This window comes from Dermacentor albipictus, chromosome 8, assembly GCF_038994185.2.
Source record: "Dermacentor albipictus isolate Rhodes 1998 colony chromosome 8, USDA_Dalb.pri_finalv2, whole genome shotgun sequence".
NCBI lineage: Eukaryota > Metazoa > Arthropoda > Arachnida > Ixodida > Ixodidae > Dermacentor > Dermacentor albipictus.
The window spans coordinates 113,126,116-113,153,637 of record NC_091828.1 but is presented as its reverse complement, the minus strand read 5'-3'; the positions used below and the strand labels follow the sequence as shown (position 1 = coordinate 113,153,637).

General features: G+C 50.1%; 1 protein-coding gene across 3 annotated transcripts in view; it reads left to right on the top strand.

Annotated features, from left to right (window-relative positions):
* Positions 1-22,582, top strand: part of LOC135920111 (uncharacterized) — a 35,567-nt gene extending 12,985 nt beyond the window's left edge. For all 3 annotated transcript variants that reach the window (XM_070524181.1, XM_070524179.1, XM_070524180.1), the window contains exons 2-7: positions 14,453-14,978; positions 15,934-16,066; positions 16,607-16,718; positions 18,728-18,879; positions 19,879-20,045; positions 20,775-22,582. In XM_070524181.1, the coding sequence (XP_070380282.1) occupies positions 14,729-14,978; positions 15,934-16,066; positions 16,607-16,718; positions 18,728-18,879; positions 19,879-20,045; positions 20,775-21,199 (1,239 nt within the window). In that variant the 5' untranslated portion in view covers positions 14,453-14,728 and the 3' untranslated portion in view covers positions 21,200-22,582. The remainder of the gene's footprint in view (positions 1-14,452; positions 14,979-15,933; positions 16,067-16,606; positions 16,719-18,727; positions 18,880-19,878; positions 20,046-20,774) is intronic.
* The last annotated feature ends 4,940 nt before the right edge of the window (positions 22,583-27,522 follow it).

Here is a 27,522-nt window from a genome sequence, read left to right as displayed (position 1 = left end):
GTCTTCTCGCAATGCTGGCGGCAATATAGTACAGAAGTATACAGAAACGGAACGCTGTGTCATTCTAACACGCGCTCGCCGTTCGTGAACGGAAATTACCGGATGAGCAGCGTTAAATAAACGCAATGCAAGCAGGATATATGAGGACTATTGCTTGAGGACGGGACAAGCCCCCTAAAGGGTGCAAATTTTGAGGTGACAAGATTTTCTTTTTTTGGCACTTTCACCTGTTTTCGCGGTGGCCGGTGGAACCCGGTGCGTCACCATATCTCGGTGCCTTTACCCGATCCAGCTTCGCCATCCGAAAGAGGCCTCTGTTACAGGCCTCTTTGGGATGCCACCATGCCACATAGGAAATTTTGGCTATGCGCTGGAAGTTGTTAAGTGCCCTCTAAGGAGTGTTCTAGCGCAAGAATTATTTTTTTAAGAATTAGTTAATTGATAGCAGAGATAGAAATATTTGAAGTGCCGCGAACCCACAATTTCAGGAGGCGAGCGTCACCGTCTATAGCCTGCTCAAGCGAAATTCGATCTTCCCTGCGTTCTCCCATACCGGAGCCGAAGGATCGCCTGACGAATACGTCATGGGCCCCGCTTCCATTTCTCTCTACCCCCTCTCTCTCTCACGCGCGCGTGTTTTTGCTGAGTGGCGCACTTCCGGTGACGGTCTCGCGCGCGTGCTGCTGCGTTTGTCTCGTTGCGCCCAGCGGATGATTTTGCGCGCTCCGCACGAGAACACCTGATTAGCGGCATAAGTCAGTGCCGCAATCACAAGAGCACTGAGGCAGACGCGAGAGGATTAAAGAGCATGATCGCGGCGCTGGAACGCGATAAAGAATGGCATGGTTTCGTTCTTTGCGCGCGCGACTGCACGACGTGGAAACAAGCAGACGAAACGGAAATTGCTACGATACGAAGTAAAGCAAAAGCACGCAGGCATTCGGTTTGTATATTTTATAATTTCTCTGTACTTTAATTCGTTTACTGAAGCAACAGATTAAACAAATAACTGATGTCGCCTTGAACAATTCTCGAAGACACATGTCACTATATGAGCGACATCACAGTACTGCCAGAAGGGCAGACGGCGTTTGAATTGGATGTAATACTTATCAGACACAACAGTTGGCGCGAATTGTATGCATTGCGCTTGTCAGCTCAAAATGGCCAGACCCTAGTGAGGGGTCCTTTAAAGGTCAACTACAACAAAGTTTTGGGCCATGTAAAAAGCCTAGTTTGAGATAGCCTCGGTGCGAAATTTGACGTTTGATATAGGAGCGGAAACGTCACGGAAAGCTCGCAATGTAGTCGTTTCTGATACTGAAAAAGAAAAGAAAAAGAACCGCCGCAATCACCGCACGCTGGATGTAACGCATGACCTAACGCGCGGCTCCTCGGCACAACCTCCGATTGCAACGGCGCACCCGCGCAATCCAGGAGGCCACGCTTCTGCATAGCGTAGATATCGCGGCCGCCGCGGGTTGCCGCGACGAGCTCCCTCGCGTCTAAAACCCCTTAAACTTCGTAAAGTAGCGACACTCTCCTCCTGCGCCTTCACTCCTCCTCGTTTCTCCTCTCTTTCACGCTCCCTCCTCGACCGTGGCGCCGCCTACACTGCTCGAGCGCGGCAACGGCGCCAACATGCGCTTCCTCGCCACTCCGCAGACACTTCTCGAGCAAAAATGGCGCTGTAGCAAGGCGCGAGGGCCCACGTGATGCTATTAAGCCAATAGCGACGCGGCGGCGGCGTCGGCCAGAGCGCGCGAGCAGGAGGTGGCATTCTTCAAAGCGTGGCACTACTTTACGAAGTTTAAGGGGTTTTATCTCGCGTCAAGACTCTCGGGTTAACCGTGTGCTCTGATTGGTCTCCGTGGTTCCCCAGACGTGGTGACGCGAACCAGCCCGAGCGCCCGGCACCTGTGGCTGCCCGTGGAGTGCTAGGACTTGCGTCATTGGCAACAACCGCTTCGCACGGCGTCGTCCACTTAGGTGCTGTTTAAAGGCTACTAACAAGAGAACTATACAATCATCAGTACTGCTGCTTTGCCATGATCGGTTCAGTGGCATTTGCTACTCATTTGTAAAGAAATTTAGTCAATGAGAGATGTCGTTGCAGTTGGCCTTCAACCAGAAAACACAAAGGTTGCTTTCTCTTTTCAACATATTCTTGTTTTTAAATCTCCTGGACCAATTTATTTCTCGGTGTTGGGTATAAAGACGCACGTCATTAGAGAAACCATTAATCGCTTTTCGCAGTGCTTCAAGATAGCACGACATTTTCACGAATTTTCTTGCACAAATGACGCGTGCAAATGGTGAGCGGTAGAGATGTTCCGACAGACAAGCTATAGTAGCAGTGTCGAGGTACTCGCCGCCTTAGTATTTTCCGTTTTTCAGAATGTCTTTCTGTCGAATAAAGTTTTTCTGTCTTTCCGTTTTCCTAACATCAAATTTACGTAGGCGTTGATGTAAACTGGAAGTAGGCCCCGCGGGGATCCGCGACTTTGTTAATGCGAAGCTCTCTTCTCCGAGTCAACCCTGTCGTGCGCCGATCCCGGAGGTAGGGCAGCCTAAATATATGGGCCAATTGGTATGTGCCACTGGGTACGTGAACAGGGGCCGCCGTGTGTGCACCACTGGAGAGAGAGAGAGAGAGAAACAACTTTATTGAGCCGAGCTCGACATCTTCTTAGACGCCGTCGATGGAAGTGGTTCCCTCTTCACGGGACCCATATGCTTCCCTAGCCGCCTGGCCCCTGGAGATCAGGACGAGCTGGTCTTCCAGGGCGGTGCTGGTTAGCAAGGTCTCCCATCGCTCGGTAAGGGTGGATGAGGGATGGGGTAGGGTAGCGGGGCAGTTAAGAGGTGGGGGGATCGCCTTGATGAAATCGCATACTCCAATGACGTGTTGGAGCGTGCCTAAATGAGTTTTGCAGAAGTTACAATCCTTCTCGTACCTTTCCGGGTACATCTTGTTTTGACCACTGGGTATGTGTCCCTCTTCAACGAACCCTTTAGACGCCAACTTGCGTATGAGCCACTGGTTAGTTGGCAGTGGGCTTACGTCACTCTTCGTTGAACGTTTTTTTCGAACTGGGTGTGTGCCACTGAGTACGCGCCGTTCTTCAATTGATCTCTTTGACTCCAACCTAAGTCAGTGCGTATCATAAGAACTAGAAGCACCTACGCAGGGACACCCACGCATTAGGTCGGTGCCAATTCGAGTTGAGTCTGCTTGGAATTCTTTTGAAGCTTGCAGCAAAACACCCCGAATAATGAAGAAAACGAAAAAAAAGAAACGAACAGACCAATTAAATTTCCCGGTCTTTTCCGGGAATTCCCATTTGTATGTCATTGCCTGCGTAGGGAGGTCTCATAGCGACTTCATTTGGGACATAAGCGCTTCATAAAAGAAGCTTCGAGACAAACGCAATCACTCCTGTTTATAAAAGACACAGTTGCACGTGAGTTCATGCCGCATCTGATCCATGTCGTTCAACGTGCGCAAGATGGCTGCCGCTGTGGAACAGGCAAGCGTTTCTTTGCAACAACTTCCAGAAGCCCTCATCCCCTCCCCCTCCCTTTCTTCTCTCTGCGCGCACCTGTTCTTTCTTTCACGTTTCTTTCTGTGGAAAGGAGAGAGAGAGAGAGAAATGGTTTGTGCTAAGAAAGGTGGAGATGTCAGAAGAAACACCTACTTTTACTCCGTGGTTTGAACCTTTGAGATGGCATGTTGCCAGCCTGCTCCTTCCCTATTTCCCTATCAGTGTGTGCATGTGTTTTCACATCAATTGATAATAATAATCATTTAGGATGCGAAAATAAAGATAATGCTGTCAAATGGAGACCTTAGGAGAGCTTCTGAGGTTATAATAATGGCGGCGGCGAATCTCTTCAGGGCGTGCACCTGAAGGGCATGTACCCGAGGGGCAGCGGGGGATCAAAGCCGGAAGCGTAGGGTACGCGGTATACATTGGGGCCGCCGGGGCCGGAGCGTGCCGAGGGGTGTTCGCATCTCCCTGCACGCGGGGTCCATGGCGAGCACCCAACGCATGGACATCCCTAGGTCGAGCTTTGGTGTCCTCCTTGACCATTCGATGACCTGGAGGCGGCTCCAAAGTATGCTAGATAATGACACATTGTTTGCACTTGGTACTTTCGCAAATTCTCACTTCCCTCGCGGCCTTTCTCAGACGCGTGCGCCTCCACAAATCATTGTGCGATCTCCTCAAAACAATGTTTAAACCGTTCCCCGAGGATTACGATACGCGAAATTTGAGCGCAGCTCTATATACGCGTTTTCATTTCGTGATATATTGACCGGCGCGGACAATCTGTATCGTGCACGTTCCAAACGGAGCGAAGCGTGGCGTGACTGCCTCGCTAATCCGGAGATCACGAAAGGCAGCGCGTGGCCGTCACGTGGGTACGATTCACAGCAGCAGCCGCCGCAGACAGACCTCCGCTCATGCAGCGCTTTGGCGAGCAGACGACGCGTAGAGTGCCTAAAGCCCCTCAATCTCCCAAAGTAGCGCCATTCACTTCCCTCCTCCTCTACTCGGCGCGGCCTCGAGGGTGGCGCCGCCGGTGGTGGGCCTCCCGTAGCAGACGACGGCTAACACGCTACGGGAGGAAATCCGCGGAAAAGTTCGTTCGAGTTCTGCGGAGCAGTTTTTTCAATCTAGATCTTGCTTTGTCAGTCGGTAACTGGCCTTAAGAACGTCGTGTCGGATTTGCGGAAGAAATAGAGAAAAGCACCATTATTCAAGGCGCATTTAAGGCGTAAAGCGCGCGCACGTTGAAAGTTCGTGTTGCTGAAACACGACACAAGCACGCGGTGTGCTCAGACACGCGAGTAATTACCAGAGTTTCAGGTTTTGACAGTGTGAAAGTATGTGCACGTGGTTTCGTAGGTTAATTTACGTAGCTGCAGGATGCTTTTGTTCGGCCGGCGCGTGAGAGATTCCGACTGTCTGCGGTCAGCAATGCCTGGCAGCAGGGCCGTTTCTGTTCCGCGCCTTTTACAGATGTACGTAGCTCATGCACAGGTTGTGGTGGCCATGTGCAACGTTTTCACACATAGGCGGTATAGATAATTTGAACAACGTACCAGCATATGAAATCGTTATTTATTTATTACAGTGCAAATGGTTAGAATTTGATAGAAAAAAAAGAAGGAACTTGATGGGACAACTGGAAAGAGGTTCAGAAAATAATTATCCCCCTCCCCTCATTGGCACCAGCAACACTCTTGTTGAAGTGCTAATTTTATCTCTGTATACTACGTGCGTCTGTATTCTTTTGCGTTGTAAGTTTTCACAAGGAAGCAGTGTTCCGTTAACTGGAACAGTCAAGGCACACAAGACAGAAAAAAAGTTGATTCTTGGGTTTTACATCCCAACACCACGATCTCATAAGGCACGACATAATGGGGGCTCCGGATTAATTTTTTTCCAGCTGGGGTTCTTTAACGCGCCGCCCAATGCACTGGACACGGGCCCGTTTTGACACGGGCGTCAAAAGAAGAGGTTGGAGGAGCCGTGGCACTTCACAAAGCCGCGCGTTCTTTGCCACTTGCTCGAAGTCAGCACGCCCGATCTTGTGAATCCACACTTTTCTTCGTTTTGCGTTGCGCCCGGCGGATGGTAAAGCAAAAAGCTTTTTGCCGTCACTGGGTCTGTTGTGGCAACCGTAGGCGCAGCAGCACGGCATCGCAATTAAGCACTCGGCCCTAACACATTGTATAAAATTACCGCGTTCCTTCAAACCGCCTGCCGTACTTTCGTCGCGTAGGCCCAAGAATGGGGGTCGCAGCGCGCTGCAAAGAAAAGATATACAAAAGCGCGGCGCCTGCTCTGCGCCGGAAAGAAAAAAATATACAAAAGCGCGGGGCATGCTTTCACGTGACACAGATTGGCCAATGGGGGAGCGGAGGAGGCTGGGGCGACAGGGGGGGTGGAGGAGGAAGCGCCTGGGTGAGCGGGGTGGCGGAAAGATCTAAGAATGGCGCTACTTTTGGAAAATTGAGGGGCTTTAAGAGTGCCTCGATGCGGGCGACCCCACGGACGGAGCGGAGGTGAGCGAGCGCATCGAGGCCCCCTAATGACGCGCGCTACACTGGCGTTGATCTCATAGCCATCGTTGTCCGTCTTGCGTCGCACTACGCTTTTCTTCTGGCCACGTTTCGCCGTGCCCTCCTTCTCCGCTTTCCACCTCATGGTTCCAGTGCTGCACCCTGTTCCCGCGTTTTCCTCCTCACGCTGACTTCGCTCTCGACGTATTTCATCGCCCGCCAACCCTACTTCTTTTAATTCCCTCTCCCCCTTGTGCAGCGCGGTTGAGGTGTCCTCATCTGAGAGACAGGTACTGCGCTGCACTTTACCCCAATTTTTTTCCTTCCAACAAGAATCTCTCTCTCTGCTCTCCGCCTTCGCTCTCATCTTTCGCTGTGCTCATTCGCTCGGCTACGAGGTACGACGCTTGCCGCAGTGACGGGCGCCTGAGAGCTGCGCTCTAAAACAGTCTGCACAAACTACGTGAGGTGATTTATTCGGCAGGTGCTCAGCCAAGTGCCGATGGTGGTAGAGCCAAACTGAAGTTCGTTCTGGTACGGAAGCCTCGGGCCCACGTTTATACCGAACATAGCAGCAAAGCATACCTCCTGCAGCACACACGAAGATCTGAGATTAGTCTCCCTGGTGAGGCTGTACAATTATTTCTGCAAAGAAACTAAATCACACAGAAAACATTTTAGAAAACAGAACTCGCTGCATACTGGCTTGAATACATTTGTGCATCAGGGAAGCAAGGTACTACGTACACTGTTGTAGCAAATTTTGCTCATGTATGGAATACTAGTAAAGGATGACACAACAGAGTTAATTTTTTATTTCTTCCATAGTACTGACTACCTACATTTATCAAGTTGTGTAAGGCTTAGGGGATTAAGGTAAGTAGTAGTAGAAGTAAACTGTGTATGGCGATGAGAAACTGTGAATAACAGGTGTAGCTCAATTAGAATCAGTGCAAGAAGATTGCCGTTTGTGAGAGACCAACTATCTCTTTTACCGCAAAGTGATCCCTGGTTTGGTTTTAACCGATATACAAACCACTGTGAGGGCCAGAGAGGGTAGATTACATTGACTTAATTACGCTGATCATAATGATGAGGTCCCTTAATCGAGCTAGCACCAAAGGACAAGAAGGATGTCCAGCCGTCTATACAGTGAAAAGGACAAAAATAAGAGAGCATCGAGTCAGTCGAAAGACAGATTTGCAATTACAGGTTAGGTGAACCACAGTCATCCATTAATAAACGACAAGCAATAGTGACTGCACTCCCAGATGAAGCACCTAATATTAGGCTACAAGTTTTGCAGCTTACATGGAACGAAGCACCAGCGCACTTTTTGCATCAGCAGCCGATTTCATTTGACATTCTATAAAGCAAGTAAGCATTGCAGTACTTTGTTTTGCTATGAAGCGGGAATGCTACGAGCTTGTGCACACAGAGGCAATGCTGTAACCCACGCAAGAACAAACATGCACACAATAGGGCGAGTTCAGTCTGGTCCATGATTACGACCAGTGCGTCCTCATTGGATGCGCTCCCTTCGGTAGTTTCGTGCTATCTTAACCATAAAGACTATAAACAAGCTGAATCCGCGTATACAAAGTAAGATGAAATCTGGCCAGGCAGGGGAGCCAGCTACCAATAGTTATCGCGATTAACAGGTAAAAAAAAATTCACATTTTTGACGAAGAACTGAGTGCAAAGTATTTCACTTACTATCCAAACGTGCGGCGTACAAAGACGCATTGAGTGTGAAGGCGGTGACCGCAGGTCCCGCCATTGTGGTTGCAATTGCCGTCGGCGAGAACACAATACATCCGATGCGAGGAAGCATTGATGCAAAACACACACCAAACAGCGTTAGCAAAGTTAAGTGACGCCCGTTAATATCGAACGCATGCACAGGACAGCTGAGAACGGCCCACAAATATAGCATGACGTACTGAACTGAACCCACGACTAAGACATTGCGTGCGCCGACTGCCGTTTTATATCGAAGCGCCCGTTCCTGCGGCTAGCGTCGGCGTTGTCCCTCGTAACCGAGTGAACGGCCACAGTGAAAGATGAAAACGAACGCGCAGCAGGAGATGAAAGAAGAGAGGGCGAGGAGGAACGCGGGGAGGAGAATATGACGAAAGAGTGAGGGTAAAGCAGAGTGCCGCGCTGGACTATATGTACGGGATGGCGCCATAGTATTTGCGATCTGACTGTATGCCGCGCGACGCGAATTGTGCAGTACATTCTGGAAGCCACGCGGGCACCAGCGATTACTCTGAAACCTTCGACGATCATGTATAAAAGCCGACGCGCTTGAACCGCAGATTAAATTAAATTATGGGGTTTCACGTGCCAAAACCACTTTCTGATTATTAGGCACGCCGTAGTGGAGGACTCCGGAAATTTCGACCACCTGGGGTTCTTTAACGTGCACCTAAATCTAAGTACACGGGTGTTTTTCGCATTTCGCCGCCATCGAAATGCGGCCGCCGTGGCCGGGATTCGATCCCGCGACCTCGTGCTCAGCAGCCCAACACCATAGCCACTGAGCAACCACGGCGGGTGAACCGCACATCGGATTTTCGATGACCGCCGTCTGTACTCGCCGCTATCGATGGGCTTGAGTGTTAGTTGTTTTGCAACGCTTCGCGCCATTTGCAGCGTGCCCCACGAGACTGATATTGGCCGCGCCAGCCAATATATCGTGAAACGAAAACACGCATAGAGCAGCGCTAAAATTTCGCATTAAGGAGTATCACAATCGTCAGCGATTCTTTTTTCTTCAAGCTTCTTGCTTCCCAGTGTTTGCGGTACGGAACGAGATCAATCAATCAATCAATATTTATTTTTGACAAAACAAATACAAGATGGGTATAAGTACACATTCGGAGGTCCCGAAGTAACAACTGTCGGGGGGGACCTCCTAACAAAACATGAAAAGGGGATAGTACGATCGAGGCAAACAGTGAGTCATGTCATGTTTGACAAATGGAGAGTCTGTCTACTTGGCTACCGCCGGAGCGATCGCTGCAGTGTGGTGGCTAGCCCTGTGACACCCCTGCGATTCACTGCGATCGCTGTGATCACTGTTCGTAATTACAAGACACCGGCGTTTCGCTCCTGCTGTCAGAACCTGCTGCGCCATGGAAGAATGGTTTCGAGGCGTCGAGCGCGCGCCCCGAGTTTAAAATGATAACACACCCTTGATTGTTAAAAGTTCTGGTGTGAAATTATTCAGCATTGAAGCCAGTTTATAATGGGGCTTCAAATGAGGCCGTTTCGTCTGTTACGTCCTGTGTTCGTTAGCGCCGACGGTCACCGTACTGTTAACATTCCGCGAGGCATTTTAGACAAAAACGTCTAAAAATGCTCTTGAGTTAGACGTTCTGAATGCGTTTAGCGAAGTAGAGTCTGATGACACCAGTAGTAAGTTGTTACCGCAGATGGGATATATACTAGTATATTTCAGGCGCTTATGTTATGTTTAGAAAATATTCTATTTTTAGTCTTATCCTAGAACAAGACGTCTATAGCCGTCTGTAGACGTTTCAAGACACCTTTAAGAAGCTTTGTGTTTCGTAGGTAGTAAATGTTGACCACGGAAAAGCCTGTAATCCTTGTAGGGGTTGAGGGACGGACGTCGGAGATGAAAACCAAACTTGGGAGGTTTATTTTACATTATATACAGAGAGGTGAGAGTCAAGTAACAGTCGTACAGTCATTACGGGCCGGCAGCAACTCGGACGCTGCGGCCCGCGGCAAGAAGTTCGAGAGAGGTCAATCAGGGAATGCTCCGGTCTCTCCGGAATGCTTCTCTTAAACCCTTCGAGGACTGGAAGTCGCGTCATGTTCGACCAATGGGAGAGTCCGCTCAGATGACGCCATTTTCAGCCAATGGTTGGCGCCCGTATCGCGTTGTCACACCCGGAGGCTCTCTGCGGTCTTGTCTCGCAGACTTGCAATGCGCTTCTTCAAAGGAGGAGAAGGGGGGGCGCTCATGCTCCATTGTTCGAGGGCCCACCTGCTCCCGGTGGTACGGCTCCGCAGTGGTGGCAAATGCCTTCTTCAAAGGCGAAGAGGGGTAGGCTTGGGCCTTCCCGGCACGTCCGGCTGTCACGGCGCATTACCGCCGTCTTGGTTTGGCACCCAATTTACTTGCAACAGTGCCGTACTATCCCCTCGCTTTCTGGAAGAGTCAAGCAGAGAATAGCTACCGGCGGCTTACGAACTTGTTTGCACGTGAACTTGTTTGCTCGAGCGCTCCTCTGGAATGTGCTGCGATTCGATGTGGTCCTGGGGAACTCGAAGCAGGCGCAGGAAACAGCTCCATATCTAACATCCTGTAATGTTTTGATAAATGCAACATTCTGACACTAATACACTGACTTAGTTGCATTTTTCTCAGGGCGTATTGTTAGGACACTTTTGTGCCTTTTTCTGAAAGTATGCTTGGTGTATGTAAACTAGGTTTTGTGAACGTTTGAGTAAGGGCTTCGTGCAACTTTGGAACTTGCATGAATATCCGCAGGATAATGGAAGTTTAGTAAACAAATAAACAGCATGTCATAATGGCCGTTGCACAGTGTAAAAGAAAGAAAGGAAATTGTTTGACTTAAGCATTTGAGGTATCTACACCGTTCAAGTTGCACACGTATAGTGTATCATTATCTCTCTTTTCACAAAATTCGAAAGCTCTGCAACCAATAATTTTGAACAAGAAAGTACATTTGTGAAAAAAAAACAAGAAAGTGAAATACGCTTAAAAAAAAAGAATTTGAACTTCACAGACAACCACACTGCTACTGACTGATACAATACGATGAATCTAAAAAGCACAACCGTATTCATGATTTCTCTGGTTACGGTCTGTCCATACCGCCTTCAAAAGTTTCATCTCAGCTTAGCCGGACCTTGAAAATTTTTGCGAAGCGATGCGATAACTTTATTTGGAATCCGGCGATTGAGAGGCCCGGGCCTGGGGCCGCCTAGATGGCCACTGGGAGCTGCTGCTCCTGTGTGGCTTCCTTGGCTCGCTGGACGGCCCAAAGTTGGTCTTGGAGTTCTGAATTTTTGTCTCTCAGAATTAACTTAAGCCTGAAATAGTTTGATGTGATGCATTTTAACGCACCGCACTCCACGCTGAGATCCGATAAATCAGTTTGTACGCAAGGCTTTGCTCGTGCATCGATTCACCTGCGAACCCGCCGTGGTTGCTCAGTGGCTACGGTATTGGGCTGCTGAGCACGAGGTCGCGGGATCGAATCCCGGCCACGGCGGCCGCATTTCGATGGGGGCGAAAACACCCGTGTACTTAGATTTAGGTGCACGTTAAAGAACCCTAAGTATTCGAAATTTCCGGAGTCCCCCACTATGGCGTGCCTCATAATCAGAAAGTGGTTTTCGCATGTAAAACCCCATAATCTTTAATCGATTCACCTGCTGTTCAGTTAGCATTGTCCATCCTTATACTTTCATGGTACGGATGCTTTGCCGTATCGCGCTAATGGGGTACTTTGTAGAAGTATCTGACTGCAGCTTTGAACATTAGTTTGGATTGCGCAACATGCTGTACCAAATCGGACGTATGCATTTACGAGTGCGGAAACATCCGTATTTGAATTGTGATGCACTTGCATGCGGTCTCGGGGACTCTGCATCGACCGAAGCGGAGATTCCAGCAGCTAATCGGTAACAGAATCAGGTGACGTGCCATCAGTGTTTCCCACACCTGAAATACTTCTTCATAATCACATAATAGCATTGACATCGTTTATCCCTCAGCATCGCGAGGCGAAAATGACGATCCGGCATCGGCCGATGTAGGAGCGAAAAGAATGTTGCCACTATTATGCAGCAGTTGTTGTTCATGGCTGCCTCGATCTACAAACGCCTCTGTCAATTTTAATACATTCGTGAACGTTTTCTAAATAGTGACAGGCTTAGTAGATAACCGCGTTTTGTTTTTCTTACTAATGTTTCTTCGGTGCTTGAACGGTAAATTGTACCCACATATAATTTGTACTGTTTGCTTTCTTTCGTCAAAAAATTAAATTCTTGCTTCCTTATTTTGCGTGAAAGGTAACATCCTGGACCAGGACCAAGACCAGGACGAATTTTTTTTTCAACTGTGAAGCGCTATTTCTGAGAAACCCGTAATAGGTTTCCTTTGCAGCTTCGTGCTACACTCCGGTTTGGATAGTGAAGAATTGGGATAGGAGTTAATGGAAAATACCTTAGTAATTAACTTGCGATTCGCTGATGATATTGCCTTGCTTAACAACTCAGGGGACCAATTGCAATGCATGCTCACGGACCTGGAGAGGCAAAGCAAAAGAGTGAGTCCAAAAATTAATCTGCAGAAAACTAAAGTCATGTTTAACAGTCTCAGAAGAGAACAGCAGTTTGCGATAGGTAGTGAGACACTGGAAGTGGTAAGGGAATACATCTACTTAGGGCAGGTAGTGACCGCGGATCCGGATCATGAGACTGAAATAATCAGAAGAATAAGCATGGGCTGGGGTGCGTTTGGCAGGCATTCTCAGATCATGAACAGCAGGTTGCCATTATCCCTCAAGAGAAAAGTGTATAACAGCTGTGTCTTACCAGTACTCACGTACGGGGCAGAAACCTGGAGGCTTACGAAAAAGGTTCTACTTAAATTGAGGACGACGCAACGAGCTATGGAAAGAATGATGGTGTAACGTCAAGGGATAAGAAAAGAGCAGATTGGGTGAGGGGACAAATGCGAGTTAATGACATCTTAGTTGAAATCAAGAAAAAGAAATGGGCATGGGCAGGACACATAATGAGGAGGGAAGATAACCGAAGGTCATTAAGGGTTACGGACTGGATTCCAAGAGAAGGGAAGCGTAGAAGGGGGCGGCAGAAGGTTAGGTGGGCGGATGAAATTAAGAAGTTTGCAGGGACAACATGGCCACAATTAGCACATGACCGGGGTAGTTGGAGAAGCATGGGAGAGGCCTTTGCCCTACAGTGGGCGTAGCCAGGCTGATGATGATGATGATGATGATGATGATGATGATGACGACGATACTCCGGTGGATGACAGTTTTATCTTTCATGAATACTTCCTCCACCTTGCGGCATTCTGCAGAACTGATAAGCTTTATCTTGCGTGTGCAACGCCATCACATGACCTGTTCGACTCTGTTTGTGGTCTTACGTGTATTGCCGTTCCACTTTCTGAGGTAGCTGTGATAAATGAACGTCGTGGCCTTATAAGCAAGTATTGAAATGGCAAAAACATCTTTATGAGGTGACGGCCTCAGAGACTGATGCAAGAATGGAGACTGCTCAGCTGTAGGAACACGAATCCACAACGAACACTGACTTGAGCGGAAAGAAACGCTCACCCGTCGATTCTTTTTTGCATGCTTATCTTTGTGCTGTTAAAGTATGCCACAGTACGCATACTTCACCCTGTTCAACTCTGTGTACTTTTTGTGGCGAACCTTCTTGCTTTGCTCAGCTGTGGTCAGAGGAAGTACTTCGAGAGGCTTCTCCGAGCAGCTACTTCGAAGATTTCATTTCTGGTCTTTGGCTATATCCAACATGACATATTACCCTGCTCATGCAGCCCCCAGAGGAGCCCATCTGTTTTTCACCTCCATGTAATAGGTATATCTAGGTATATATGTAGGTCAACCGGCACCACAGATAGCATGGCATTCACTGCCACGTTTTTCTGCTCAAAAAGCAGGTTAAATTTTCCTTACTGCTACATGGGAGACCTAGTAGCTGATCTTTCTAAGTTTTGGATAGGTACACATGTACATAAAATATGCTTATCTTGCATTAACACTTGTTTTTGGCATTGAACTCGCCAAAACACTGAATTTAAGCTGTTGTGCGACAAAGACAATGTATCATGTGCACAGCTTTTCTTATCTTTTAGTTGTAGGGACTGGAAGGGGCAGATATGTGACCCCCAAAAAATAAAACATGCGTATCTCAGGTATGTTATTTAGGGCTTGCCACGAGCACCTTGCAATGCCCATGATGTCATTACGCGTGGTTATGAAGGACATTTGCCCCCCCCCCCCCCCCACTGTCAATAGTGAAGGGGCAAAGTATGCCATTTGCGAGCGACACTCCTTCAAGCCATTCACTCATTGCTTCATTGCTTTAGATTGCTACAAGTTATTCCTTTCTTTTTTTCATTTCTTCGTTTACTGTTGAGCTGTGGCGGAAAACTTCTAGGCGGCAACTTTCGGCAGTTGCTGCACGAACCATTTAGGAAGAATTTGCCCGACCACACGCTTTGTTAGTGTTTTCTTGTACTCGTTCGTACTCTGCTGCGTAACCATTGCAGTGTTATGGGATATCAGTGTAAATTAACGAATTTCTCCCTATCATTGACAGACACACTCCGTGCTTCCACTAATCGGCAGCAGCTTGGTTGTCCCGCGGGTGTAGCCACACCAACGCATCGTGGCCGATGACCTCGACACGGAAGGCTGTCATCATGACGAGGTCGTCGGAAGGCCGTTTACAAACCCGGGGTCCAGTCGGTGCCACGACGGGTCAGACAGGGACGGAGTGTCTCCAACTCGGCTGACCGGAACGGTGCGCGCGCACCAGGACCGATCGTGTATCGCCAACCGTTTGCCGGCGTCTGCGGTGCGGTCAGCGGCCGCCATGTTGGACCGCAGCCATCGTGGAGGGAGGGCGGCGGCGGCCATCTTGCTGGCGGCCATGCTGTGGTCGTGCGACCCCATGGTGGCGGTGTCGGCGGACAGCTGGTGCAGCGCCGAGGAGGACGACCCGGAGTCGCGCTGGTACTGGCGCGTCGACGAGTACCCGCACCCGATCACCCAGCCGCGGTACTGCAACCGCTACCGGCCGTCGTTCGTGTGCGACCCGGACCGGGTCATCAACAAGAAGCAAGGCGAGTACGCGTTGTTGGGCCGGTCGTTCTCTCATAACTTGCGTCGGCAGTAAGACTACAAGGTCTACAGACTACAGGTCTACAGACTACAGGTCTACAGACTACAGGTCTACAGACTACAGGTCTACAGGTCTACAGTTGAGGTCTACAGTTGAGGTCTACAGTTGAGGTCTACAGTTCAGGTCTACAGTTCAGGTCTACAGTTCAGGTCTACAGTTCAGGTCTACAGTTCAGGTCTACAGTTCAGGTCTACAGTTGAGGTCTACAGTTCAGGTCTACAGGCTACAGGTCTACAGACTACAGGTCTACAGACTACAGGTCTAAAGACTACAAGGTAAGGTCTACAGAACTGCAAAGCTTCATTGGTAATTGTACAGCCTTTTGCGCATGAACTACAGAAGGCGGTGCCACCGTTTCACGCGTCACCGCTTTCACATTACACTTTGTTTGTTTAAAGATTTCACGTTTTTACCAATCGGATGCACGTCACACATCGTCTGCGCATAAAACCTCGCCCTTTCGCCAATAAAATTCAGTTAAATGTGTGTGCTTTTGATTGTAGAGTCCCCTGTCTTCGTGCTCTCTTTTGGGCGCAAAAACCTTCCATCACGGAATGCTACCCACTCGTCCAAACCAGCACCCCATTCAATGAAGAGTCGCCGGGATATTGTGTAAATGTACCTATACGTGTATTCACGCTGCAAACCTTAGTGAATACATGTGGACAGTAAAATGTACGACGTAGGGCATATGACCGACTGAGGGAACGCCTAATTAAAGCTAACGAAGTGTAACGCATACATTTTTTCTTCAGCCTTCTCAACAAATGTTGTTGCTGATGTGACGCTTTACGCGAGTCTCTTCCGATCGTGTTCGAAGGGTTGAATCCGTTCTACACTGCGGTGATTACTTGAGCCAACCCGTGCAACGTGTGCTACCTCATTGCCGTTCGCAGCGGACGCCCTGGACGCGATCATCGAACGCATCAGAAACGAGACCCTCTGCATCTGCCCAACGTGCGGGAAGGCGCACGCCAGGGGCATAACACTGGGCGTTGCCATCGTGGAGCACATTAACCGGCCGAAAAAGTGAGCGCACTCCCACAGATAGATAGATAGATAGATAGATAGATAGATAGATAGATAGATAGATAGATAGATAGATAGATAGATAGATAGATAGATAGATAGATAGATCGGATTGCCCACTCATTAAGCTAATATAAACACAACACAATCAATAGATTATGCAATCTGTCATTCGGTTGACGAATAAATCTATGTGGGCTCAAACAGCCGGAATAAATCACCCTGTACTCGAACAGACAATCAATTTATCAATAAATAAGTTAAGTTAATAATAATAAGTTAATAAGAATGACTGATCGACCTGCTAAATAATCAGTCATTCTGTACTTCAACAGAAAATCATTCGATCTGTCAGCCAGTCAGTCAATCGATAAATCAAAGAACCTGTCGATGAACATGTGCGTCGAACATTTCATCAGCCAATCAGTCATTCGATTGGACTGGTCATATAATTTGTACATCAGACAAACAGCCAATCGATGAATCAGTCAATACGTTATTGCATCGATCGATCGACTGATCAGTCAACCTCTATCGCAGCCAGCCGATCTCGGAAGCCGTGCGCATCTTCGCGGAGACGCTGCGCAAGCAGTGGAATCTGGGCAACTGCGACGACGACATACTGCTGCTCATCTCGACCAAGGATAAGCAAGTACGGGCGGCCGAACAACTACGTCATGACGTCTCCGTGAGGGAATGCTGCCTTACGTTAACGATGATGGTGGTGACGGTATTTCTTTTAACGCGATAGCGTTAAGGAGCTCGTGTCGCAGAAAAGCCGGTGTCGTCGGCGTCGGTGTCGGCGGCGTTGGCCGTGAGCGATAAATCCCAGCAGGCATTTCATGAATAAAAAACAACTTGCAAGATGGACTGGGTGGGAATCGAACCAGGGTCTCCGGAGTGTGAGACGGAGACACTACCACTCAGCCACGAGTTCGATGCTTGAAAGCGGTACAACAGCGCCTCTGGTGAATGCGGTGTTGCCTTAGAAATGAGCTGTTTCTAAGGCTCAGGCGTGGGTCGCTTGCTCAGGCGCACCTTTCGTTGCCGCGCCGAACGCTGCGTTGCTCGACGCTCACCGCGTCCGATGCGGGGCGCGTAGTCTCTGTGCCGTAGCCCATTGTCTTACACCCCGTGGCGGGTCGACGGGAACGCTATCGCGTTCCACTCTTGAAGGCGAAGCTTAAGCGTCCTCCAATTTTTTTGAGAGGACATGAGCATTCTTTTAACAACACTCATCGGGCTAAAGGCTAGCTTTTGTTATCTTTGTGTTGTACGCGTCATTTTCGACAGTATATTGCGCAATAAATAATTGAACAAGCATCATTAAAATTGCCCGACGGCAGGATTCCAACGCAGGGACTCTAGCACAGAAGCCTGATATTGAAACCATTAGGCCACGGACGCATGTATCGACAAGCGAATGAAACGCCATTATGAATTTATCGCGGGCAAACGCGCCAAGCGCCTTGAGACGCTTGGCGCGTTTCGATTTGGCCACCTGGACAGGCTCAATCGTTGCAATTAATAGCAATTGTACGCGTTCCCGGCGTCTTCTGCACTTCGAAGAATAATAGGAACCTGGTAATGGATAAGCAAGTACGGGCGGCCCGAATGACTATGTCATGACGTCTCCGTGAGGGAATGTTGCCTTACGTTAACGATGATGATGGTGACGGTATTTCTTTTTGAGAGGATACGAGCACTCTTTTAACAACACTCATCGGGCTAAAGGCTAGCCTTTGTTATCTTTGTGTTGCACATTTCTCAGCCGACATTAATTAGGCGCTAGGAAAACAAAAAGATGGGTCGAACGCGCACGTTCATTCGCACGTCCGCAACGGGTAGCGCCTGCACAGCCGCCTACATGTGACGTCAGAAGCACACTGCATGAAGCCGGAGAAGACGGGCTCGGGAGCTGCCCGGAACTGTGCACCGTAGCCAGAGATAAGGGAACAAGAATGCCCGTCCGGCGGCATCTTTGAACGAAAGAGCGCAAAATACTGGACAAGGCGAGTGACAAACAAGCACTCAGAGTGCCGTCCGGCGGACTTTGTTAAATATTGCGAGTGTTTATTGTAGATTTTTCGGCCTATATCAGGCTCTTTTGAAGAACGGGCGGGGATACTATGCCTGTAAGTCCGAATTCTTATTTCGAATGGCTATTCACAGTAATTACGCTGATACAGTGACGTGGTCGTTTGAGTGAGGATCCTTTGATACATTTTTTTCCCTTTTGTGTGCGCTGTTTTTCATTTTGAAACTTTTTAATTATTTTTGCTTACTACAACTGGACACTTCCGGTCGTTACTGTAACGAACTTAACTCAGGCCGACCTCTCTGCCTTATTTCAATTGAATTATCTATCTCTATCTAGACTATATTTTAGGCCCCTTTACATCCACGTCGCATCAACTCCGTAGAACCCATCACTCCACTGCGAAATCATTACCACCTGCATGGCGCTCTTTGGCCGTACCTGGCCCTTGCGCCAATAAAAACCACACATTCATTCATTCATTCATTCATTCATTCATTCATTCATTCATTCATTCATTCATTCATTCATTCATTCATTCATTCATTCATTCATTCATTCATTCGTTCATTCACTCATTCATTCATTCATTCATATCTCTATCTACTATAACGAATGCGCAGTCACACACCCTGGTGGGACCGGCGGTGTCGGACGTGTTTCCGCAAGAAGTGGCTGACCAGATCTACCTGGAGAGCCGAGGCCACTTCGCCAACTGCGACTTTTTCCTAGGACTCGAGTCCATGGTCCAGTCGTACTTCGACATGCTGCGCAGGTACACCTCCGCGGGGCGTTGAACGCACTCTTATCGACCTATCTATCGGTCAAACAGCCATTTCTATGCTGCCATGTAATCGACGTATAACGACAAGTGTGTAGAAATAATGAAATCGGCATGTTACTCATCCGTCGCTGTGCGCATCAATCAATCAGTCAGTCGGTCGGTCGGTCGGTCGGTCGGTCAAGGTAACCTGCGAGATAGCGAGTCAACCAGTCAAACAATCAGCCACCCAGTCTATCATGAAGACTCAGTACTACAACGATTTGGTCAATCAGCCAATCTTATTGCCGGTCAGCCAATCAGTCGGCTAACGAAATCTAGCAATAGAGCCAATTAGTTATACAAGCAGTCAGATATTAACTCATCTAGTCAGACAGTCAGCAAATCAGTCAGCCAGCTGCTCGGCGAGTCAGTCAGTTATCGGTAGAACCAGACGGTCGGCTAACCAATCGCCGAGTCAATTGGCCGGTCAATCCTTCTACGGTCAATCAAGTCAGCCGCTCAGTTAGTCAATCGGCAAGTCGGCCAATCAGTCGATTCAACGTTCCCCGTCTCCCGACAATAGCGGAGGAATCAACCAAGTGGACGAGTTTCTAATCACTGAGTTAATCTGTCGGTCAATCAAGTCAGCCAATCAGTCAGTCAACCTTTCCCGTCTCCCGACAATAGCGGAGGAATGCAATGCAAAAGGATAGAAAGTTGGGCGATTTGGTACTTTAACATGGTCTTGGATTGTAAGCGCGAAGTGACACGGACAGAGACTAGTAGCGCTCGTCCTGTCTGCTTCCAGTCTCTGTCCGTGTCACTTCGCACTACGATAAAAAAAATATAGCGGAGGAATCAACCAAGTGGACGCGTTTCTAATCACCGAGTCAATCGGTCGGTCAGTCAAGTCAGCCAATCAGTCGGTCAACCTTTCCCGTCTGTCGACAACAGCGGAGGAATCAACCAAGTTCTTGCCCTGCAATAACTGCCGCGTCACCGTGCGCGCAGGCTCCAGCTCAAAGGCCTGGTGGGCGCCCGGGCGCAGGCTTCGGCCGGTGCAAGCGCGGGCGTCATCGTAGGCATCGTGTTCGGCGCCCTGGCCGGCATGCTGCTCGCCGTGGCCGCCGTCTTGCTGGTGGTGCGCCGGTGCGACGCCCCGTCCATCTCCAGCAAGAGTGAGTGCGCTCGAAGGTATACTTTTCGCGAGTTGAGTACCGAGTGAAGAAGAAGGGGAGCGAGCGACGAAATGTTTTAAGGCCAAGGAAATTTAACTTCTGCTGAAACGGTTATAAACGACCGGTATCTACCATCCAGGTAATCTCGCCAAAGTCGCGGGGCTGCTATAGTTCGCCTAGTTCTTTAATTGTCAAGCTTTAAACATCGCCTTAGTAGACTGGGTGGACACCCAGTGGCAAGCGGATATGACGCAGATCCCAGGACCATGCGAGTGCGCTCATTTTGCCTTCACGCCACGGTGTTGCTTCTTTTCTAACGATACGCTTCATTTTCCATTCTCTTCGGCACCAGTCATTGTTTCGGATTACGCCACGCCGCAGCAGTCATTTTGTTTGGTCACTTAGCGCGACACACGGGAAGAAAAACAACAACAATGGAAAGTGAAATGAGAGCTGCAAAATACGGTCCTTGTCATGTATATTGGCTTCTGCGTCGTTTCCGGTAAACCCCAGTGAGGAGTAGCAGGATAGAGTCACGGTCTCCAGGCCGACCTCTCCTCCTTTCTCTTCATTGAAATCTCCTCCTCCTCCTCGTCCTTGGCAAGCAAAAACTTGCCGCGTTTTTTTTTATGTAATCAAAGCGTTCGGTTTTGCACCAAGGTTGTTTTGTATACTTACGCTACCGGAATCAGACGAGGCTTTTTAAGAGGTCCCGAAATTTTGTTGCAGGCATTCCCGAGGCCTGGCGAAGGATGCGCCACCTGCGAACTGCGAGGCACGGCGCTCCACAGCCGGGCCGGCAAACCACCAAGGCCGCCCATCCGGCAGCGCCTTACCTGGTCAGGATCCCGGCGACAAGCGCGGCGACCGCGGCTTCCGAACCGCCGGATGTGACCAAACCTCTGACTTCCGGTCTACTGCTTCCGCCTCCGCCTCCTCCTTTTCCGCTGAGCAACGGACGCTACGAGGCCCCGAAGGGCGGCTGCGAGACTCCCAGGGGCCTCGACGCTAGCGACCCTAGCGACAGTTCCGGCGACGAAGAGTCGACGAGCGATAGCGAGGGAGAGTGCAGCAGCTGCTCGAGCGCCGGGGACGCTCATGAAAGCACTCCGATTGCCAGTACCTCGAGTGCCGGCACTAGGGTCACGGTTTGAGCGCTGTGATCTAGAACTGGCCAGTCGCAGTGGCATTTTACCTAAGCGCTGCCTACGTCAGAGGCACGTGGGCTGTGAAGGCCAGGACACTCATGACCCTTCACAACGCGCTTTTGCTGAGGCTTGCAGTGGAGTAGTTAGAGACATTTAGCGTGTCCGGTATTCGGGCGAGCGCGGGCGGTTTTCCGGTTTAGCGGGAGCGTCAAGGTGAGCGGCCAGACTGGTGGCGCAAAGCTCAACCACACAAACACAGAGCTAATTACTATATTCTGCTTAGCTGCTGGCGTAAATTTTCGACAGTGGCGTAATCGCGTTCACAATTACGCCGCTGCCAAAAATTTGCACGAGTGGCGAAGCAGGATATGGATATAGTTTTAGCTATGCGTTTGTCTGGTTCAGCTCTGCAACACCAGGCGGCTTCACCGCTCACGTTTACGCCCCGACCATCCGGTAATCCGCCCAAACTGCTCCCGTTTACCGGAATAGCGCACAAGCTAAAAGTCTCTATTGTCGGAACCGCACTCCTGGGACTGGGGTGCGGGAGAACGCTGGGAACTACAACTTGGCCTTCTCAATGTTGCTTCGCCTAGTGCTACCCGTATACGTCAGAGGCATCTGGACTATGAAAGCTTCGAACGCTGAGAAGATGCAGTCATTTGTCCAGAAAGTGCTTATGCACCTCATGCTCTCGGTAAAACTTGAACTGGTTTGTGGCCAGCCTCACTGTCACCTTACCAACTTCTCCATGTCAGAGTAATTTGGGTTACGAACGCTTCGAACTGTTTAGCGACGGTGTCATGTGTCTGGAATGTGCGGAAGGTATTCTGCGACGTGCCCCCAAGACTCGTAGATAGAGAAATTGGAGCCGTATGGTTTCATCGCTGTCAACAAAAACTGGTCAGTCTCAAGATGACTTTACCAAGTGCCGTCTCTGTCAGAAGTGCCTTGGTATATAAAGGCGTCGAACATTCCGAAGACGCCACCATGTACCCAGAATGTGCGGAATGTCTCACGCAACAAGCTCAGGATAAGACTCGCACCGCAAGAGTCCTTTGGTAGGTATTCTGCGGTCAGAGGTCGCGATTTGAAAACTGTAATCTATGTATGGCTGGACAGTTTCAGTGCTACTTCAAGAAGTTTCTCCTTTTTTCACAGTCTGTGAGAGGAACTGAGCGAAGGCTTTGAACTCTTTGAGGACGCAGTGGTGTGCCCAGAACGTGCGGAATGGGTGGTAAATGGCTTCTCGCAAAGTGACCTTGCTAAGACGCTCAGCGAAGTAATTGTTGAGGCCGTATCACTGGTCGACTTCTTTCGGGGACGCTTTAATTTTTCCGTGACGTAAGGGGCATCTCGGCATCTCATTGGAGCGTGTGGGGTCTGATAGATGTGGGGTCTGATACGGGATATCTCGCACCGTACTCTTGGGACAAAGGAACGACAACACAGTAGTGCGAACAATCACAAGGGCATTTATTGCACCTTTCATACATCAATGCCTGCTAGCCGAGTTGCTATCCACAAAACATGCCGATGGGCGCGCGACAAATCTAGAAGTCCGACTTACCGCGACCGGAAGCGAGCGAATATGTTCGCCCCATGCTGGATCCCAACGCCTGGTCGTTCGCGTGTATAGTCACGCGAATCGTGGCGCGTTCGAAGGCGGCCACGCGATGCGGTCTCGCAGATGCATCGGTCGCCGCGCGCGCGGGATGTCCGCGCTGCTTCGGCGACCCGCCGGGGAAGAGGGTTGCTGCACGTGCAAGCACGTCTGTCCCGCTCGCTGTCTGGAACCCCAAGAGACAGAGCGCCTTCCTTTCGGCGCCCAAGTAACCTCGCGGCCGCGCAACACTAGCGCCATCTCTCGCACTGCGCCTGTACCACTCGGACCGCCGCGTGTGCGGCGAAGCCGCACTACAGGAGACGCGCTATGCGGGAAAAACATCAGGGGAGGCGCGAGGGTCGCGCATCCCCACATCCCCCCAACCTTAAATCACTTCCTATTCCGGCGAAACATGTGACACGGTCTAACATTAACCCGTGCTTCGCGAACAAGATAGTACATGCAACAGTGATCGCGCCGAAGAAATGTCTACACGCTGTCCATAGCATGCGAGCCGACATTGTCCTTGGGTGCACCGCTGGCGTCCGCCGGTCACAGCAGCGGCTTTGCAGCCTCGACGGCACGATCCCAGGCCAGGACTCCGGAGACGACGACGCAGTAGTCGGTACGAGCAAGCGTCGCTCGCGCCGACTCGCCCTGCTGGCGGGAGCCGCAGTAGCTGTCGGTGACCGCCGGCTCTTTTGTCCGCCGCCGAGGGTTGTGAGCTGGATACAGAAGGCCGCCGAAGTCGCCGCGCCGAACTGGCCACAGCATCACCATCGCCCGGGGTGGCTCGATCGTAGTCCGGGGCAGCAGCGCAGACGATGTGCAGGTGACGGCAAACCAGGGGTGACTCCAATCACACTGCGTAAACTCAACACACTCGGCGAACACTAAAGTAGTGCAAGGGAGAGGAAGTCTGCATGCGCATCGCCCACGTGATACGATGTTCAACTCGGCTAGCAAAAGATCGGGCAGCTACTCAGATGCTAAGTTCACGTGAACGAAGCTCGCTTCCTTGAGTCGAACGAGTAATTTCAATTCGTGCGAGGCTAACTAGAACGAGGGAAGCAAATTGCAACACCTCAACGCCACGGTCCACCAGGTTGTGTCCCTCCACGTGCGACAGGCGGCTTCGTAAAGCCTTAGGCCTAAAGCGTCGCTACCCTGACAACAACCGGCATCCAAAAACAACACCCATGATGGGCGCAAAACAGGCAGCCGCGAGGAGACGTCAGCTCTGTGAGGTGGTCCTACTCCGCTCGGTGCACACAGCATCCGAGTTGACGGCGCCCACCGTCCCAGACGGTGTCGGAGCGCCCGGTGCCAGGCCGCAATACCAGTCAGCCCGTAGTGGCACCCGTGGCCCGCGGCCACCCGGCTCCCAGAGCCGCGACTTCATCCGAGTCAAAGAGATAGAAGAAGCTATTTACATAGGGAATTCGGACCACCCACGAGGCTTCCGTACTCACTCGCTTCAGGCTTGCCACTGCTCCGCGGGCGCTCAGCCTCGCTCTCCCAGGATGCAGACCACGTGGCTCTCGTACCAACGAATGCCATTAAAAAAAACACTTGCGAAAAGGCTTAGCATGTTGACATGTTCAAACACACTACAGCCACCGCCGCCTCGCTCACGAAAGCACGCCGCTGACGCTAGCGATCAAAATCCACGCTAGGCCTACGCTTCGGTTCAAACAAAGGTCTCGAACGAAGCAACACTTAAAATTATCGTCCGATGCCCCAAGAGTCCCACGTTGGGCAGCCAGATGTGGGGTCTGATACGGGATATCTCGCACCGTACTCTTGGGACAAAGGAACGACAACACAGTAGTGCGAACAATCACAAGGGCATTTATTGCACCTTTCATACATCAATGCCTGCTAGCCGAGTTGCTATCCACAAAACATGCCGATGGGCGCGCGACAAATCTAGAAGTCCGACTTACCGCGACCGGAAGCGAGCGAATATGTTCGCCCCATGCTGGATCCCAACACCTGGTCGTTCGCGTGTATAGTCACGCGAATCGTGGCGCGTTCGAAGGCGGCCACGCGAGGCGGTCTCGCAGATGCATCGGTCGCCGCGCGCGCGGGATGTCCGCGCTGCTTCGGCGACCCGCCGGGGAAGAGGGTTGCTGCACGTGCAAGCACGTCTGTCCCGCTCGCTGTCTGGAACCCCAAGAGACAGAGCGCCTTCCTTTCGGCGCCCAAGTAACCTCGCGGCCGCGCAACACTAGCGCCATCTCTCGCACTGCGCCTGTACCACTCGGACCGCCGCGTGTGCGGCGAAGCCGCACTACAGGAGACGCGCTATGCGGGAAAAACATCAGGGGAGGCGCGAGGGTCGCGCATCCCCACAAGCGGCGGGTGTCCCCCACCCGCTTGCATATCCAATGAATGCGTGCTGAAAGCGTATTATACCCTATAGTGATCGGCAGAGAGTACGGCTCTTAATCGGTTACCTTACGACACAAAGACAATGGACAATTAACAAAATGACACAGGGAGTTCATCGCGCCTTTTTGACATTTTCTTTCTCGCGTTTCATCTTGTCGTCACCATTACGTGTCACCAGATATACCGAATATTTCACCTTACGAAAGACATTTTTGTTGTTGAACTGGATCCACTAAGTGACAGGGAATTTAAGTGAGTGTGCTCAATGCGTCTTAGATTGGAAATCGCGAAGTCATTCTCTTTCTCTTGCACAAGAGAACTTGTTCTAAAAAAAAAAACAACTCTCTGCGCTCTTCGTAACGTTCTCATTGCCGTGTTCATTTAGTGAGCGATGATGCAGCTTTATTTGAGTGGACTGTCCGCGGATGTCCAAAGACACTGGACCGGGAACCATGACACCATACTACGACTTTTCGTCGTCTGGTTACGGGTTATAAAAACATTTGATTCCCTGACTCTCCTCTGTCTCCTTGACTGACATCAGGAAACAGTTGCGTCGATGGATGTGGACCGTATATTCAGTCTGTTGTGTAGTGCTAGTGCGGTGACTACTGCATGGATGCTCGCGTAACAAGGCAGCGCCTTCTCATGGAGGCCATTCACCGCACCTTGTTTTACGCACGCGAATCACTAAAGAGATGTAGCCTATCCGTGAACTGTCACAGTTCTCGGAATACCGCAAAAGATGAAGCGTTCCGGTGTTCCGTGGATGGATGGATGCTATGAGCGTCCCCTTTGGAACGGGGCGGTGGGTTTACGCCACCTCGTGACACTCAGTTAAACTAGAGAAGAGGGAAGATGACAGGAAGATAGAGACTTGAGTACAGTACCATACCTGGGGTGAATAGCGGTGGTAGAACAAGGAACGTCACTGGGGGGGGGGGGTGGAGCTGAAGCCAGCGTTACAACAAGTTCACTATATGTTGTCAAGGCCCTGACGAAGGCAGTGACGAAGTGGAGCAAGTCCACCACAATTGTCTAAATGTTGGCTCCAGCCTGCGACATCTCTTGTTCGACCAGCGTTTGATGTTTTCAGGCACGGATTCACGTGGAGCACGCGAGACTAAATGTTGCTTGAAGGCGCCGTCTTGTCTCGACTTCAGCAACACGCAAAACTACCATTACGACCACTATTTTCTGTTTAGCTGCTTATGTACATTAGTCGGCAGCAACCATCACTGTAGTATGAGGATTTTGGATCCACTGCAGTATGTATGGATCGCATGGATCCACTGCAGTATGTTAGGATGTAGGTTTCGGGAAAGCTTTAGTAGCAAACGTTTGTGATGAACCTTGTCGTAGGCTTTCGCAAAATCCACGCAAAATCCATTTGAAGGTTAGAATGAAGGTTCACATGCAAGTCGTGCACAAAAATGGCCAGTTGTGTTTCGCAGGATAGGTTCTTACGGAATCAGTGTTGAGAAGGATGAAAGAAATTAATAGAGTTAAGAACATTCATTATGTGAGAATAGATTAGAAAATTCATTATGTGAGAATAGATGACATGTTCCGTGATTTTGCATGGTACACTTGTTAAAGAGATGGGGAGCTAATTAAAGGGTGATTCTTTGTTACCTGATTTGATGACTGGAACGGTCTCCCCACCTTCCTATAGCTGGATATGCTGCCTGTGGGAAGTGATTGTGTGAACAGTAACGACAGATACACTGAGGAAGCATGCCGATGATTTCTTAACATTTTCCTGGTGATTTCGTCAGTACCTGCAGAAGATATCTTAATATTTTCAATGATACAGGTGATGCCGTGCGCAGAAAATCTCTCTTGTTCAGTTGGGGCAAATGGTGGCATATCAGTTTCGTTTGTGAAGACGGATGAGAATGCGGTGGTAAATACATTTGCACACTCAACGTCGCTCGCTTCCTCTCGAAGTGTGTTGGTAAGTGTGATGATCGGCGCCTGATGAGGGTTTAGTACTTGCCAGATCGAACTTTCTCCGGTCATTGGCTAAGATGTTCGGCACGTGTGTTTGAAAAAAAACATGCGAAAAACGGTGAATACGCTGACTCGGCCTCGTGTGTATTTGTTCCATGCGTATGCGCTCGGGTTTATTTTTGCAGCAAGGAAAAGTCGTTTTGTTGGGGTAGCGGTGGACTCTCCAGGCGCATTTTTGCCGTCGGCGTCGCCCTGACGTTCTATAAAAAGTACAAGGCCGATAACATCGCCTCCGCGGGCCGCATGCTGCATGTGCGAGTGAAAGCACGCTAGGGGAGCCGACGGTCCCTACTCAGTCTGACGCGCGCGAGGGAGT